The 18,754-nt window shown below is 43.2% G+C and overlaps 1 protein-coding gene across 8 annotated transcripts in view; it reads right to left on the bottom strand.

Annotated features, from left to right (window-relative positions):
• LOC132132257 (ankyrin-1-like) overlaps positions 1–18,754 on the bottom strand; it is a 128,880-nt gene that overhangs the window by 5,542 nt on the left and 104,584 nt on the right. For 4 of the 8 annotated variants that reach the window (XM_059544623.1, XM_059544632.1, XM_059544679.1 and 1 more), the window contains 2 exons: positions 3,684–3,767; positions 216–359 (listed from right to left, as the gene is read on the bottom strand). In XM_059544623.1, coding sequence (XP_059400606.1) covers positions 216–359; positions 3,684–3,767 — 228 coding nt within the window. Of the gene's footprint in view, positions 1–203; positions 360–3,683; positions 3,768–6,462; positions 6,926–18,754 lie in introns of those variants that run through there. The other 4 variants (XM_059544655.1, XM_059544662.1, XM_059544640.1 and 1 more) reach the window with 3 other exon arrangements.

The raw sequence follows: 18,754 nt of genomic DNA, 5'->3' as shown, positions 1-18,754 counted from the left end.
GGGCATTCTTGCAGATACATTATAATCTTCAGTCTTACGTGGAGCACATCTATAGGCTGCATCGTCTATAAGATCTATAATGAAAAAAAAAAAAAATTTGGTGTTTCCTGGTCTAAACCTTTACTATGTTCAAGCATCTAGTAACATATCCCTCCATCAAACCACCACATCCTGTCAATCCTGGTGTAACAAGCCCATCTAACTCAAAAGCCCACCTTGCTGTCACGGCCAAGGACGGCATAGCTCATGTACTGTTCTCCATCAACTTCTGGCTCATTGATATCCTGCGGCAGCCCTTCTATGATGAGCTCCTGACCCCCTTCCTCCCCTTTTCCTCTCCGGACCACCTTCCTCACAATCTACGTCACAGATTGGTGAGAACATCGACAATCAGTGGAAGAGCCAAGGGTACATGAGAAGGAATGAAGGACAAGATGAAAAACAATATAAGAAACATGCAAAAGTAATGTCTTAGGATGTGTGACAAAAGTCAACATGAAAAGTTGCGGGTCAGGTTCACCCAGGGTGACCATACGTGCCAATTTTTCCAGACATGTCCTGGCCAGGATTTCTATATTACCCAAGATATCCAGGGTTTGGCTTTGTTTTCCTGTTTTCATACCTGCTGAAGGTAATGATCAAAAAGTAGTTTGACCAATAACATGCAGGCATTGTACATAATCGTCTAATCGTTGTGCGTGAGAAGGTGTAATCTAAGGAGAATGGTCGAATTGATACAAATACATATTAGATGTGTTCGACATGAAGCAGTGCTGCGCAGACTGATTGGTTTATGACATCAAAGTACAGCGAGAGAGATTCAGAAGCATGAGGAGTGTCTGCTAACTCTCACAGTACTTCAGTGTCGTAACACCACTTGGTCTGCACAGTGTAAACAAAGCGAAAACCTGGATATTCTAGGCAATATAAAAATCCTGGCCAGGATGTGTCCGGGAAAAATGACATGTATGGTCACCCTAGGTTTACCCTCAAGAGTATCTCAACATAAAGGTGTGCTTCTTTGTCAACCCCTATTGAATTACTCTGTTCAATTTTTATTTTATGTTGACTTTAAAAACTGTTTCAGGATTTAGTGAGCTGCCTTGCTGTCTGCTACCTATACAGACACCTTCCTAACCCCATTTGGCATATTAAAGTGCTTTACTTTGACACACAGTATAGCAAAAAATGCATTTTGATTACACAGTTTTCACATAAAGTAACTAATAAACTTTATGTGATGCATATTTGTCATTCATTCATACATTTCTGTAATATTGCTATTGCTGTAATATTACTAAAAGTTATTTAGAGGTTGGTGATCAGAAAAAAGATGTCACATTTACGGTCACTCCCTAATCAGTTTATTAGATACACTCTGGTAGCAGCAGACTAGTTTTCTGTAATTTAAAGGGGGTGTATATAGAATTCAGAAGCGTCTCAGTTACCTATGTAACCCTCATTCCCTGAAGGAGGGAATGGAGATGTTACGTCAGACAAATTGGGATCTTGCCAGAGAGCCCAACCACATTCAAGTGTAACAAAACGAGCCAGTGGAAATTTATGTGTGAGATTAGCATTATGAACCCTGCCCGCATATAAGGTATATAAGTGTAAGTGCAATAGTACATTCAGTTATTTGATGTGGAGCCAAGCCAGTGTGTCCCAGCTGTTCAGTCTGTGGTACAGCAACTGTGGCGACGAGATAAAATGTATCCGTTCCCTCCACATAATACTCTGGATAACAGAGGGTGCATGAGAAGGCATAGTGTCCTCAAACTGGGCCCTGCTGCCTGCTGGCGATAGAAGAGGGGGATGAGAGTGGCGAGGTGTAGCGTCACACACTGCCTTCCAGGCCCTCCTGGGACTCACTTTCCTGCAGCCAGCTCCACGATGTGGCTTGGGTGGAGGCTGCTGCTGTGGCCTTTTGTGGGCGCAGAGGTGGGGGCCACAGGAGGACACCCACAGTGACAAACAGATTCAGCTGGCAGCGAGGTGGGGACAGCAGTGGGCTGCTGAAGCAGGGTGTGCTTGACTGCCTCCATCTGCTTTTCTGCAGCCAAGAACTGTGTCAAAGTTCTTTACTGCGTTGCCAAAGAGAAGCCTGGGAGAAATTTGTATTCTCCCTCATATCTGCCAGGTTCAGCCATAGGAGGCGTTCCTGGACCACCAAGGTGAACATTACCTGACCCAGGGACCACGCAGTAACTTTGTCGCTCGTAGGGCAAGGCCCATTGCTGTGTGCAGCTCCTGCATCAAACCTGGGTCAGATTACCCAACCAGGCGGCAGTACTCTGCAGACTCAACTGCAATGCAATAGCTGCTCGACTTGTGGGTTCTCAACGGATCCCTTGGCCTCTCCAAGGATAGTGAGGGTGGAAGATGAACTGGCTTTGGTTTCAGGCAGGGTGCCCTCCACAACTTAGTGACCTCTTCATGCACATACAGAAAGAAAGGTGGTGATGGTCAGTGTGTGGCACCAGCAAGGACCAATCATCCAGCCTAAAATGTGGAGGCTTCCACACGAGCCTAACGCTCTCAGCAGCCCAGAAAAGCATAGCTGTCAGCTCTGAGTCTAAATCTGTCAATGCTACCTTCCCCAAAGCGGGCAACACAGCCGAGTCTTCATGCCCGAAGGAATCTAATTCACCCTCTGATGCAGCAATCGACATCCGGTTCTCTGCTAGAGCAACGAATGACATGCTGTCCCCCCCATGAAAAGTACCAGCGCCATCATCTGTTAGCTCCACAGCTTGCAATGTGTTAAAGGATTGAGGGGCCCATGGAGACATACTAGGCAGAGTACTGTAGTGATCCTCAGGCCACCCTGGCTATTTGCCAAAACAGTCCTGCCCCGTAAGGAGGAATTAGATCAGGATATAGCAGAGGGAACTCTGCCTCATTTGAGGTACTCAAACCTTGATCACAACATCACAATGGTCCTTTTCCCATAATAGGAGGTTGACTCATCCACAAAAGCCAGCTCAGAGTGCCTTAAGCCAGGCACGTGAGACAGTGATTGTGACCTGTCAGACAATCTAGAAATACATGGGTGGAATGACATCTTTAAAAAGACGCAACATCACAACCGTGTCACTCTTTTAGGGAAATTGTTCTTTTCAAGTGCTGAAGCACTCAGGGGAAGGTCATAGCACAACTGCCAGAACGTTTCAAATCTGCAGCGTGCAGAAGGCTATTTTAGAAAGCTGCAGCAGCAGCAGGAAATATCAATGATCGCGACCACTGCTGATGTGCCTTCACACCAACACCATTGGACAGAGATTCCAAACGTTCATACTGCACAGTTTCAGATGATTGCTTTAGAGCAGTAACGCTCGGCTCCGAAGCAAAAAGCTGAATGTGTTATTGTATGTGCTTTTCCTTATATACCGCTGTGCCAATATCCATTGACTTGTTACAATCAGAGGTGATTGGGCTCTCAGGCAAGATCCCAATTCATCAGTAATTCGGATGTAACATTGAATGTGACTGACTGTAAGGCAAAAACATCCTACGTCCATGAGGGCAGCTCATTAAGTTTTTGGAACAGAGCAAGAAACGCAACAATTTTCATTTGCAAAGCTTAACAAAATGATTACTGAGAAGCATTTGAGATGGATTTCACATGCGAATGAGTGAACATGATTTTGTTGCAGGCAAAGAAGCAGGATGAGACTGCTGACCTTTTTGGTGACGATGTTGCCATGCTCATCTGTAAATTGCTCCTCGCTCACTTGCTCTCCTGGAAGATCCTCTGCCTCATCACCCTATATGAGATATGATAAAAGCAACTTAAAAAGGTGACATGGTCCTTTGTGTGCTTCACTCACTCTTTGGTTTGACATGTTGAAATCATCCTGTGTCTAGTCAAAAAATGTTGGCTTAAGTTCAAAACAATCCATATTTAAAATCTGCCACTAAAATTAGCAGTGTATCACGATTTAAATATAACACTCCTGTGCAAACAAGGACTCCAGAGAGTGAGCATCAGCTGGCTGCTGGTTAGGTCAGATGGCAACCTTGCTCTCCTTGTGTTTGGATGATTATCTTAATTCTTCTGGGTTTGAGATTTCACAACTTCACTGCCTGAAGCTGCTGTTAAGGAGCTTTTGCCATTGCTATCTGAGTAAAAAACAGCTGCACTTTACAGACTTATAAACACAATATAAATGATTTTAAATGAGACACTGACAAGCCATCCATGCAAAAGCTAAATACTTTGATACAGAGGTCCATGTATCTATCATGAGTGGGATACATCACTGTGTTTCCAGGTGGTATTGTGGATTTGTAATGCAGGGTAATAGAAATGCCAATACCAAATTAAAATAATGAAAGAAAAAAAAAATCACCATTTAATGATTAAAGGCATAAAATGAAAACATTACAAAATTTGTCATTAAGTCTTAAATTCATTATATTAATTAGAACATCTACAAAGTACTTTTACTTTGTTACTCTATTTAAGTATCTGTTAAATAAGAGTATTTTTCATTTGGTAAATGTTTACTCTTTTACATTCCAAAGCATAATTTCATATTTTTTACTCCATTATATTTCTTTAAAAAATATGTCTCCTTGTTATGTCAAACTGAATAAACTGACACCCGCTCCCAGATTCACAAACAAACTGATTCTTTTCATTGAACCTTGTTTGCAAATTGACATTAATGATTCATTTGTGAAATGAGCTGATATGATTGCAGTTGTTGATATAAATCAATTGCATTTATATATTCATCACACATTTTTAACACATTTAGTTTATATTATTTTAAAATTCTAAATAGTATATTTTATGTTCACTTGTCTGCACACTTGAATAATCAGTAACTTAATTTTAAAATTTTAACATTTTAAAAATGTTTGTTTTGGTATTAAAATGAAATTTATTGCTTATTTGCAGATCAATACATAGGTGACTTCTTCCAATAATTATTTTTATTTATTTATATTTTTTGCAGAAAGCAAATAAGTGAACCTCAAGAAATATATTTTTAAAACCTATTCTCCCTATTTACAAGTTGCTTATAAGCATGCATATTGTCTGTTTATTAATAATTATAAAGCACATATTAAAGGGTCATATGATGCGATTAAAATTTTTCCTTTCTCTGTGGAGTGTTACAAGCTCTCGTTGCATAAAGAAGATCTGTAAAGTTGCAAAGACTAAAGTCTCAAATCCAAAGAAATATTCTTTATCAAAGTTAAGACTCTGCCACGCCCCCCTAAAATGCCCCCGCATCTCTACGTCGCAATGTGGGAAGATTTGCAAAACGCCGCTCAGATGTTCACGCAAAGAAAAAAGGCGTACATATTATTCTCTCTGTTGTCACCAACGTGGAGAAACTGTGCATTTCATTGTGAAAGTGAAACTACTTTGTTTGGCCTTCCAAAAGAGCATGATATCCGCTTCGTCATGCCTGGAGCTGATACATCGAGGAAATACATCAACTTTGCTCTGTGGATCGGTTGTTCTTGTCCTTTCATGGTTCTGACTGGGACGCGCCATAACAGTATACTGTATGTTGAGGGGCATAACATTTTCGTCAGATGTTTGAAACATTTGTCCAATCACAACGCACTAGATAGTTGGCCAATCAGAGCACACCTTGCTTTTCAGAGAGACAAGCTTTGTAAAAATCGCTGCGTTTCAGAAGGCGGGGCATAGAGGAGAAAAAATTATGTACATTTAGTGGACAATAATGTGTTTTTTGAACCTTAAACCGCATAAACACATTTCATTACACCAAATACACAAAATAATGTTCTTTTTAGCAACATCATATGACCCATTTAATGTCTTATTCTGTATGAGCATATTTTAGATCCCCTGATCCATCCCATAGCTAAAATTAACTACTACCTTACTAACTAAGCCACAAATTAGGAGTCCATGGAGGCAAAAGTTGCAGTTAATAGTTATTAGTGAGAAATAAAGTGTGACCAAAAAAAAAACATGTCATGGCACCTTTAAAAAAGAATCCTTCTGGAGGTCGGCAGACAGGAAAGGTTGCCAATCTTTTATATAATGTATAAAACCTAACAAATTTACAAAACGACTTATGTGAAAAGTGCAAGAAAGATGTGTTTGAGGAATGTTGGAATTCAGCATGTGCCATTGACTAGACTAACCTCTAATACACAGCCTGTAACATCCAGTGTTTAGTGCCACATGGCTGCTTTAACATTTACAATACTATTATATAAGAATAATTCTTTACTCACAACGAATCAATTAGTTGTGCACTGTACTACTGTTCTTACAGACCATTGGCATTTCATCCTTGTTTGCAGGAGTCCACTCAAATGAGGTCAAATGAAACTTAAACCAACCACCCAAGTATTACTGTAATCCCCTAGATTTACAACCTCATGCATTTTACTACGGATGAATCTCTCTTTTAGGGCAGTGACTTTAAGAAATATTCCGGATTAAATATCGACAACAATCGTCTGTACCTTCAATATAACTCTGCGGCGCACAACTCGAGTGGTGAAATTTTCCTCTTCATCAGCCACACTTTCATTCTCACCCAGTTCACGATCCAGCTGAGTGTGAATGTAGGCAAGCACCGATCGGACAGAGCTGCTGGCAATATTCAAGACATTTTGGCAGCTGATGACCATGAAGGCCAACAGCACGAAGCTGAACAGCAGCTCAGTCACCAGTGTCCACATAATGTGGTTGTCACTCTCTCACAAGCACACAGAAACACGCTCCAGTAGCGAGGTGAGGTCTAAAGATTTGGGGAAGGATATTATCTTCCCCCAGTTTCCCCTAGTCTTCCACTCTTTCCACAGCTTTCATTTGAAGAAAGCAGGCAGTTCTTAATCCGAGCCCATTCCTTCCTCTGCCATTTCTTTATTCAGCTGTGTTGGGAATGTGGTTGGCTTTAGCTTCCTTTTTTGACTGCTCTCTCTCTCTCTCTTTCAGCTTTCCAAAAACATCTCCCTTCTGTCCAGTGTCTGATTGCACATGTGATCTGTATGCTTTAAATACCCACCATGTGAGGACAACTCTCTTGTTGTGGCTCTTAGTTTGTGCGTGAACGAACAGCTGCTAACATTTCAACAACAGCATTTTCACACCAGCTGCCTCCTTTGGTTTACATGACAAACTGAGCAGACATTTGCATCAGTTACACAATATAAATTTTCATCAGAATGTTTGTGTCAGAATACTTTCGAGTTTCATGTTAATTATTTATTAAGTTGTTTGTTTATTAGACTTACACTAATGGTCAATAGTTCTCGGTCAATAAGTATTTTTTTACGTAAATAAAATATAAGGTTTTTAATGTGTGTAAAAAATTTAACATTAAAAAAAATAGTAATATTGTGAAATAGTTTTACAATTTAACATAAGTTCTATTGTAATGTGTTTTAAAAAAGTAATTCATTTCTGTGAACAAATCTGAGTTTCCAGCATCATTACTCCAGTCTTCAGTGTCACATGATCTTCAGAAATCATTCTCATAAAATTATTTGCTGCTCAAGAAACATTTCTGACTATTATCAATGTTGAAAACAGTTGTGCTGCTGAATATATATATATATATATTAATTTTTAAATACAAACCCGATTCCAAAAAAGTTGGGACACTGTACAAATTGTGAATAAAAACAATGCAATGATGTGGACGTTTGGCACGGCAAATGGAACGGTGGATTGTGTTCACCAACAATGTTTTCTGGAAGTATTCCTGAGCCCATGTTGTGATTTCCATTACAGTATCATTCCTGTATGTGATGCAGTGTCGTCTAAGAGCCAAAGGTCATGGGCATCCAGTATTGTTTTACAGCCTTGACCCTTACGCACAAAGATTGTTCCATATTCTCTAAATCTTTGGATGATATTATGCACTGTAGATGATGATAACTTCAAACTCTTTGCAATTTTTCTCTGAGAAACTCCTTTCTGATATTGCTCCACTCTGAGAGTCTCTTTTTATACCCAATCATATTGTCAGTTGACCTAATAAGTTACAAATTGGTCCTCCAGCTGTTCCTTATATGTACATTTAACTTTTACAGACTCTTATTGCTACCTGTCCCAACTTTTTTGGAATGTGTAGCTCTCATAAAATCCAAAATGAGCCAATATTTGGCATGACATTTCAAAATGTCTCACTTTCAACATTTTATATGTTATCTATATTCTATTGTGAATAAAATATAAGTTTATGAGATTTGTAAATTATTCCATTCCTTTTTTTACTCACAATTTGTGTCCCAATTTTTTTGGAATCGGGTTTGTAAACAGAAAGGTCAAAAGAACAATTTATTTAACAGAATTTTATGTAACATTATGAATGTTTTTCCTATCACTTTTAATCAGTTTAATGTGTCTTTGATTACATGCGTTAATTTCTTGCAATAAATAAATAAATAAATAAAATAAACTGTCTCAGGTTACGTATGTAACCATAGATCCCTGAGTAGGGAACGAGACACTGCATCCTCTAGGGGCCACTTTGGGGAACACCTCATCGTGACCCGTGTCTGAAGCATACATTGAAAAAACACCAACTTGTTGGCCGGCGACAGCCTCCGACGTCACTACCGGTGTGACTATAAATAAGCACCGGGAGAACACGCCATTATCTTCTTCGTCTGAAGCTTGCGTCCGAAGCATGGCAGGGAGCTAGAGGACGCAGTGTCTCGTTCCCTACTCAGGGAACCATGGTAACATTCGTAACCTGAGACGTTCCCTTTCGAGGGAACTTTGAACTGCGTCCTCTAGGGGCCGCTTTGGGGAACAGTATACCCACGCCGCCATGCTGAGGGGAGTGCAGGCCAGAATCATGGCGAGCACTAAGTACCAACTCTACCATTTCCATGGGAGTTGCCCCTGGGACGTTAGACTGCTGTCTGTGACAGTACCCCTTATGGCCAAAAGGCCTAAGCTACATACCCAATTTAATTGTTAGGGCCTCGGCCCGGGGTAGAGCTGAAGGCTTGGAATCAAAACCCTGTTTAGATAGGTATCCGAGGATACATAGGTGGAGTGGCACCCAAGATGAACGGGGCTTTTACCAACTCAAGAAAGGGCACGAAGCAACCGCGCGAAGCCCTCACCATATAGGATTTTAGAAAGAACGCAGAATACTTGCGTGCAAACTTACCACAGTGTGGATTTCAGAAAGTGTGCAAACACTTCACGTGCACACTTACCATAGCATGGTTTTTCAAATACTGTTCTAAGGAGGGGCTCTCGTGGCACTCTGATAAAGCAGCTCATAGATGGAATGTTGCATCTCAAAACAGTATGATTGAGGGTCATCAACTCGATCTATGGAAACAATACTGGAGCGCTCTGGGGAAAAAACAGAGAACTCCGTCTCATATGAGAGGAGAACTCCGAGCTAAGAATAGCACGCTCTTAGGCGACCCTTTTTTGGAAAAAGTGGAGCGCTGCTAAGTCACCACGAGAATCACCCAAATAGGTGAGGTGTATAAACAAATACACACTGGCTGAATGGAGCCCAAGGAACCAAGGTCTAATCATCTCAAGAAAGGGAACAAAGCAGAGCGCGTAACCCTTATCGTACAAGATTTCAGAAAGTTTGCAGAGTTTTGCTTGCAAACTTACCACTTGTGGATTTTTAGAAAGTGCGCAAAGTGTTCACGTGCACACTGACTACCATGTGGTTTTGAGAAAGTACACAAAGCTTAGCGTGTATACTTAAAGGTTCCTAAGCATCGCAGAGGCGCTGAATCTCACGGGAGAGGCAAGCTCAATTTTACAAACCTCGGGCGAGGGGAGCATCACCTGAGGCAGCATATACAAGAAGACTTCTGTAACTGCCACCTCCACTTCCCGCTAGATGTGACAGCACCCCTAAGACCACTCGGGGTGACCTGGCCGGACATCCATGAAATTCCCTGCAGTGCTGTGCCAGGCCTGATGATAAAGGAGGCTCCCTCAGAAACCTGTGATCTCAGCCCCCTAATACCGGAACATGAAGCCGGATGGCTGGTGGTGGTGAGTGTTTAGTAAACACTGTAACTGAGGACTGCAAAGGAAACTCACAGAGTTTATTAGTAGACACGTAACCACCAGCAATTAAATACACATTACTATATACAGAGAGGGTTACATTTACTCACCCACCCTCCTGCGCTGGAGCCCCGCTCAAGGGGCGCCTCCTTTTAGTCTGGACCATCAGTCAGGTGGTTGCTATGAACATAGAACCATAAAAACATTATAGGTCCAGCATAGGAGACTGTTATGTGAGAGGTTTCCACCTAACCTCGATCAGGTGGAGAGCTGGTGGTTACAGGGGAATTAGGAAGGGGAGTATAAAAGCAGAAGTTAACCCTCTGAAGTCAATTAACGCATATACGCGTTATGAGGCTATTTTTTTCCTGATAACCTCTTAGACTCCAGAGGGTTAAAAATCCCCAAAGGGAACGAGTAGATACCTCGCTATCACTCTGATTCGGACGAGAACATTGCCTCATCTAGATCATACCCCTTAGGTTCTGCTTACCTCCTCGTGACCCACGATTCCTCTAACCCCTGCCCGCAGGTGGGGGAGGAGCGCGAGTTGCGTCCCTGGCCTTCTGTGCCCCGTCTTTGATCCTCAGATCGAGACAGGCCAGGACCCCTATGCTGTTCGGGCTCAGAAGTGGACCTTCGTGGAACGAAGGATCTGAAAGCAGCAGAGTGCGCCTTCGTCTACCTGAACTTCTCAAATCGCCGTCTCAGCGGAAATACCGAAAAGCTCAGAAGGCGAAACCTGAGCATCGAGAATAAAGCATTTTCTTTCCTCCCGATGTCTGCCAGGTTCATCCACAGATGTCTCTCCGCTGCCACCATGGCCGCCATAGTCCTGCCCATGGCAGAGGTGGCCTGCTTGGTAGCACGGAGAGAGAGATCCGTGGTGCGGCGCAGCTCAGCTACCTGATCAGAAAAAGGCCCCGGCCTCTATCCAGGTCTCTTAGCAGATCAGTCTGATATGCTTGAAGCACCAGCATTGTGTGTAATAAAGCCACAGCCTGACCTGCTACTGCGTATGCCTTGCCATTTAAGCGAGATGATTTTCTGAAGGAGCTTAAATGGCAGGGAGGGAGATTAAGAGAGGATGTTTCCCCAGCAGAAAGAAAACATTTTCACAGATAAAAATTATTTATAAATTATTTATAAAATTTTTTGCTCTTTCTACAGGGGGCATTCCCTCATAGCCGCTTTCGCGCATTACCTCGATGTCTGCAGATTACTTTCTTGCCAAAACCGATCGATGCGAGAAGAAAACGGCATCTTTCATTTCTTTTTAATCTCTGTATGGAAATCATGCAGAAATAAAAGGCTCACCAGAGCTGAAGGGTTATGGTCAAAAGGTAATTTTCGCTCAATAACCTCCAACAGCTCTACGTACGCAGGGCAGGAGAATTGAGAAGGCTCAGCCTCAGCTTTTTCACCATCCTCAAATTTCTCCTGCTTTTCCTGGGTAAAAACCCAGCAGAGCACTAACCTCAGTATCAGAAAGTGTTAAAGATATAACATCATCCTCCCGAGGCTCTCTCTCGTAGGCCGCCCTTCTTTCTATTTTTTTTTTTTTACGAGCGCAAAAAGGAAAAGTCCCTCTTTAAACCATTCAGACAGATCCACCTGTATTCTCACGAGCTCATTCTCTTCCACGCCTCAACGCGGAGAGATCCTGGACCGCGGGAAGCAGATGGCTGCCTTTTTTCCCCCCTTTTCTTTCAGAAGAGAGACGAACGAGAGCGGAGCCTTTTCCATTGAAAAAACGCTCATAATGCACGCAGATTTCCTCCTCAAAGACATCGCGTGCATGCTCTTCACCCAAACAAATGACGCAAAGATCGGTGTGTCATCGGGTGTCAAATAACGCCAACACGGATGCACACTTCGTCTAAACGCTTGCTAGTTGTCACCATGATAAACAGAGAAAGATCGCCCTTACCGGTTCTTTCAGATGCACGCTTCAAACAAAACAGTCAGTGAAGACGAAGAAGAGAATGACGTGTTCTCCCGGTGCTTATTTATAGTCGCGCCGGTAGTGACGTCGGAGGCTGTCGCCGGCCAGCAAGTTGGTGTTTTTTCAATGTATGCTTCAGACACGGGTCACGATGAGGTGTTCCCCAAAGCGGCCCCTAGAGGACGCAGTTCGAAGTTCCCTCGAAAGGGAATTTATGTTTTTACATATGAACTTATGTTTATGAACCCTGTGTTTTGGACAGTAATGTGCATTGTAAGTACATTTCAGGCAATGCATTTTTTATATATGGTAATCAGAAGCATGCACTTCAAATAACTTGACTTTGCTTCCTGTCCAAAAAAATACAAATCAAATTATACATACACACACACACACACACACACACACACACACACACACACACACACACACACACACGTATTTAATGTAAATTATAAATAATCTGTTATTTTCACAGCTAATAAAAGCACTGTGTCTGTGTCTTTGAGAAACCATTGTAGTTTATGGCCTTACTGTCCATGCTTTCCAAATCCAAATATAACTTTCCTCCCCCCACTAGCCAGTGGAGCAGGAGCAGCACTTTAGAAGACAGAAGAAGACAAGATCTATATTAAGAAACCAATGGGTTGAGTCCATCTAGGGGATGGCTGTACTCTCTCTCTCTCTCTCTCTCTCTCTCTCTCTCTCTATGTGTGTGTGTGTGTGTGTGTGTGAGACACCACAAAGGAGGGCAAACAATTGTGTCCACTTAAGTTTCTAACAGCCTTAGGGAAATAGATACTTTTCTAAGAAAAAACTTGATTGATATTTGTTAGAGGTAATTTTACTAATGTCTATTTAAGCTAATGTCTATTTATTATAAGCCACTTTGGGTTTGTTTTTTTAATAGTCACTTGTAATATGGTCTGTCACAGATAGCATTTTGGGCTTGCTGGTGCTTGATCTCCATCGCACAATACAGTCAGACAGACCACTATGACTGACTGACCACCATGCTAACTGCCTGTCAAGCCCTGAGCCTCCACCCGAACATTAACTTTGTAATGTTTTATTTAAAATTGCACAGCAGTAATATTGATTTAAATTAAGTGCCATGTAAAATCTGCATTTACTTTTACTATTAAATTTGACTATTTACTATAGCATTGATAAACACAAAATACTACTCTCTAGAGTTTATTTCTCCTATGAACTAAGGAGCTATGGACATTGAAAACTTTCCTGAGGTAAATGCTTGGTTTGTGAGGTGGTGAACACTGCTACTATAGGTTACTTTTATGCAGAGATATTTTTGTTGCATTATTCCAAATGAAATATTCCAAATATTTTGCCATTTAAAGCACTGTGTGGTGACAAATATAGGACATTATAACAGGTATAATATCAAATATGGGCCCAAATAACCGTCTGGGTACCAGATCAGCATCACTGATTCATATGAAATATTGTTTGTGTGATAAGGTGTTTTAACCTATAAATATCTTGACTTACATTTATATTCAACACACATGTAACACGGTGTAAGAACTCCTGCATATATTTTCTATTCAAACATATATATATATATATATATATATATATATATATATATATATATATATATATATATATATATATATATATATATATATAATATATTGTAGCTGCTCATATACATCATTTAACCTGCTTGGCTGAAAAACTGGGAAATGCTGTCGGCTGTTGTGTGATGACAGTTTAATCTATTATACAAACTCACATGCTTATCGTGAGGTTAAATACAGTTATTTATTAGTCGGTTACTTGTTTGTATTGTAAAGTATATCTATTCAGTATAGCTGAATTGTAAAGCGCTGTTTCTCTGGCAATTTCAAAGTCATTTTCAACGTAAAATATAATACTGCGGAAATGCAGATGAATGAGTAAGGTTATTTCAGGGTAAGACCCCCCTGATTTATAAATAAAAATGTGATTGACTATTGCGAGAATGCGCTACGACTACTCAGTAAAGTGTGGCTGTTAATTTGATTGGTGATTGGTTTGAGTAGCCATACCATGTAGTGGAAAAGTGCCATTATAGTATGGACTTGACCAACTGGACCCAGGTCAAGAAGCAGACAGACTGGCTCAAGTGATTCAAGTGATTATTACATTTTGAATATGGATATTTTTCTTACAAAAACGCATTGATTCACTACAGGAGGCCTTTGTTCACCGCCATTTTAATTTTTGGGTGAACTAAAGCTTTAAATGGGTCTACCCCCCCAAGATTACTTTTATAAATGAGCTGCATGCAAAAGGTAAAGGGGGAGCTTTTGTTACAGTTTATTGTAATCTCTTCAGTATTTCCAAGAGCTCTGGTTTCAAGTATATATATTTTTGAAGTAATGGTGCTTCATTCATAAACCCGTTTGTACTGGCTACTGTATACAGGGCACCAGTGCACCATAAGCCCCTTTCACACTGCGATTCCGGCAAATACACGGGTAAAGTGTTCCGGCAATTGTTCCCGGGTCGCTAGATTTTGCACTTTCACACTGCCAGTGATTACCTGTAATATGTGTGTGCTTTCACACACAACCTGTAAAGGTTCTGTAATCAGGGCGTGACGTGTAATGTACGAGTCAAAAAAGTTAGGCACGTTATACTTTCACTGAAGCAAGCGAACGATCTCAGCGTCAGCGTGGAAAGTGAGGAACTAACTGATCTCTGCTTCATTACAGTTTGCACATATTTTTTTGTCATACGATAACATGAGGCATCACTATGACAGCATTAGATCTGGCTTTTGTTCACACAGCGCTCGTTTGGCAGTTCCGACGTGCAGTGTGACTGAAAGGGGCTATATAGACTTTATCAAATAACTTGTTGTTTTTTTTTATCTGAGTTAGTGCTGGCTGAAGATGAAGTCTTAATCATTGGTGATTTTAATATCCAGGTTAACAATGAAAAGGATGCATTGAGATCAGCATTTATAGACTGCTGATATATATATATGGTATCTGTGAGAATTTTCAGTCAGGATTTAAACTGTATCATAGTACAGAGACTGCTCTCATCAGAATTACAAATGACCTGCTTTTATCAACTGATCATGGTTGTATATCTCTATTAGTGCTACTGTATCTAAGCACTGCGTTTGACACTATCCACCACAACATTCTCTTGAGTAGACTACAAAAATATGTTGACATTAGTGGAATTGCATTGCCATAGTTCAAATCTTACTTATTTGACCATCATCAATTTGTTACAGTGAATAAAGAGGTATCATATCACAAATGCAGTATGGAGTACCACAAGGCTCAGTACCAGGACCACTGCTTTTCACTCTTTTTAAGTTACCCTTATAATCAGAAAACATGGTGTTAGCTTTCACTATTATGCTGATGATAATTAGCTCTATATTTCTTCGCAGCCTGAAGAAACCATACCAATTAGCAAAACTAACTGAATGCTTAGTTGATATAAAAAAACTATAAGAGTTGTAGTATAAAAAGAAGTTGTTAATTATTGGACCAAACACACCTCTGCATGTAATCATTTAGAGCACTGTCTAACACTTGATGGCTGCTCTGTCAATTCTTCTTCATCAATTAGGAATGCAGGTGTGATATTTGATAGCAATCTTTCTTTTGAAAACCATGTTTCTTAAAATACATCTAAATTACAACCTATAATCTCAAAGTCAAATGCAGAAATGTTATTTCAAAGGTTCATGACCTCAAGCTTAGATTACTGTAATGCTTTATTGGGTGGTTGCTCTGTACCCTCAATAAACAAACTCCAGCTGGACCAAATTAAAATGTTCTTACTAGAACAAGGAAGTATGACCATATTAGTCTGGTTCTGTCAACCCTGCACTGCCAGAACCCCCCCTCCCCCCTTTTGAATATCGTATCCATTTTAAAATCTTCCTAATTACTTATAAAATCCTGAATGGTTTAGCTCCTCAATACTTGAGTGAGCTCATATCGAATTATAGTCCTACACGTTCACTGCGTTCTCAAAACTCTAGCCATTTGATAATGCCTAGAATATTAAAATCAACTGTGGGCGGCAGATCCTTTTCCTATTTAGTGCCCAAATTCTGGAATAATACCTAGCATTGTTCGGAAAGCAGACACACTCTGTCAGTTTAATCTATCTCAATAAGACTTTTTTTTTTCCATTTCTGTCACACTTTTTTTTTCTTCTCCATTTCTGTCACAGATGGAGTTTTGGTTTCTTGCCACTGTCACCTTTGGCTTGCGTAATTGGGGAATTTCTGGCATTACTGTCAGCTTCATTGCACAGACACTATTGGAAGAAAGCTGAACCTGAGGATTACATCACTGAATCATCAATGAACTGACTTTAACTGAAAAATTTACTGTTCCCTTTCAGTCGGTCACGTTCGACGTTACGAATGGGGATCTCGCCCAAGAGCCCAATCACCTTCGAGTGGTACAAAATGAACCAATGGTACACAAAGTACCTTGGTCTGCGGAATTTGCATCGCAAGCTCCGCCCCGCAGAGCGGGTATATAAGGAGCAATGCGAGCAACTCGCATTCAAGCTTTCGCTTCGGAGCCGAGCACATCGCTTGCTGCAATCACCGGAGTGTTACGAGCAAGAGCTGGTGTTGGTGTGACGGTGCGATTCAGCGGTTCATCTGGGTTTCCATATCAAAAGAGAAAGTCTTTTTAAAGATGTAATTTCGCCCATGTGTTACTGGGTGCAGTCGATGTATTGCTCCTCGTGACGGTCACGATCGCTGTGTCACGTGTCTGGGCTTCCAGCACACTGAGACTGCATTCGTGGATGGCTCATGTTCTCATTGCGGGGACATGACCATCTCGGCGTTGAGATCGAGACTCCATTACCATAAAAGGTATAGAGTCCCCTCTGCCACACCCCGTCCTAGCTCTTCTTCTCGTAAGAGGGCTACTTCGGCTGGTGGCCAGGGTGATCTGAGGGTTACTGTGTGGGCTTCCCCGACGAGCGAAACTCCTCGGGCCACACCCCCCTCACATACGCCTCAGCCGGTCGAGTTTCCGGATGAGTTTGCTGGACCCTCTCAGGCTCCTGACATCTCATTCAGGGCTCGCAAAGAGGACCGTATGTCGATCGCCGCATTACAAGGCGGGCTTGAGTCCCCGGGAGATGAGGATTCGGCTGCGTTGCCTCCCTCGGGAGTGCCAGCGTTGGCCGAGTCCGATCCCGAGCTGACGGCCGTGCTTTCCCGGGCAGCGGAAAGCATCGGGCTTGAGTGGAACCCTCCACCCTGTCCTGAGCGCTCGAGGCTGGATGATTGGTTCCTGGGGGCTGCTCATGCGGATCGCCAGCACCCCCCTCTGGTTCCTTTCTTCCTGGAAGTGCACCAGGAGGTAACCAGTTCATGGAAGGCACCTTTAACTGCCCGAAACCTTTCTGGTACTTCCTCCGCCTTCACTGCCCTCGATGGCGGGGCGGCCAAGGGGTATGCTGGGATTCCCCTGGTGGAGCGTTCTGTTGCGATGCAACTGTGTCCACAGAGCGCCTCCGCTTGGCGTGGTGGTCCCAAGCTGCCCTCCAAGGCCTGTAAGTTCTCATCCACGCTTGTGGCCAAGGCTTACAGAGCTGCGGGCCAGGCCGCTTCTGCCCTGCATGCCATGGCCTCACTTCAGGTCTATCAGGCCAAGCTGCTCTGGCAGCTGCACGAGGGAAGTGCTGACCCAGGGGTTTTGCAGGAGGCGCGCACTGCTACTGACCTCGCTCTACGGGCGACGAAGGTCACTGCGCGTTCCTTGGGTCAGGTGATGTCCACTTTGGTGGTCCAGGAGCGCCACCTATGGCTGAACCTGGCAGACATGAGGGAGCCTGACCGGGCTCAGCTCCTCAACTCCCCGGTCTCCCAGGATGGCCTCTTCGGCGATGCGGTAGAGAGCTTTGCCCAGCAGTTCTCTGCCGCCCAGAAGCAGTCCGAGGCCATCAAGCACATCCTGCCCCGGCAGCCCTCTGCTGCCTCCACCCTGCCGCCGGCGCAGGCCGCCTCAGCCTGCTCATCACCGAGGGCGCCCCCCCTGCGGCCTCCTCCACTCCTGTTCGGCCACAGCAGCAGCCTTCACCCTGGCCGCAGCGAGGAGATGGCCACAGAAGGGCGACCCGGAGTTGGAGACGTCAGCTTGTCAGGAGATGGTAGCAGGACCACTCCTTCCCCCGGAGGAGGGCCGGGGGAGAATCCTTTGTTCTCGTTTTCTTTTTGTTCCGCCACTGGCCCTGCGGCCGGTGGTACCCAAACCTTCACTAAAAGAGCTGTTTCCTCTACCTCCGGGTCCCAAGAGGCCATGAATGACAGTTGGCGACGTGCTTCCTCGCCGCTCTCGTTCCCCTCTCCCCTTGCCAGTTTCCAGGCAAAGCCGGCCCGAGAACGCTCCGCCTTCTCATGCCCTCTTTGCTACTTGGAGTCAGATGAGTGCTTGCACTCCGCCCCCGCTAAGGGACGCTATGCCTCCCATGCTGGGGCGGTCTGCTCCACCACGCTGCCCCACTGTGGGTATGCCTGTAGTCCCCTTGACCCCGCTGGTTCGGTTCCTGGGAGCCTGGCTAGAGCTCCACAGGCCTTCCCGCTGGCTCATCCGGACGCTCAGGCTCGGCTACGCGATTCAGTTCGCCCGGCGTCCCCCCAGGTTTCGGGGTGTCCACGCAACGATGGTGGGCAAAGATGCCCCTCTCATGCGTGCGGAGGTCGCGACCCTGCTGGCAAAGGGCGTGATAGAACCAGGTCCCTCCAGCCGACATGAAGTCCGGCTTTTACAGCCCTTACTTCATAGTACCCAAGAAGA

The sequence above is a fragment of the Carassius carassius genome, chromosome 4 (assembly GCF_963082965.1).
Source record: "Carassius carassius chromosome 4, fCarCar2.1, whole genome shotgun sequence".
NCBI lineage: Eukaryota > Metazoa > Chordata > Actinopteri > Cypriniformes > Cyprinidae > Carassius > Carassius carassius.
The sequence above is the reverse complement of the archived record's forward strand: the minus strand, read 5'-3'. Positions and strand labels throughout refer to the sequence as shown.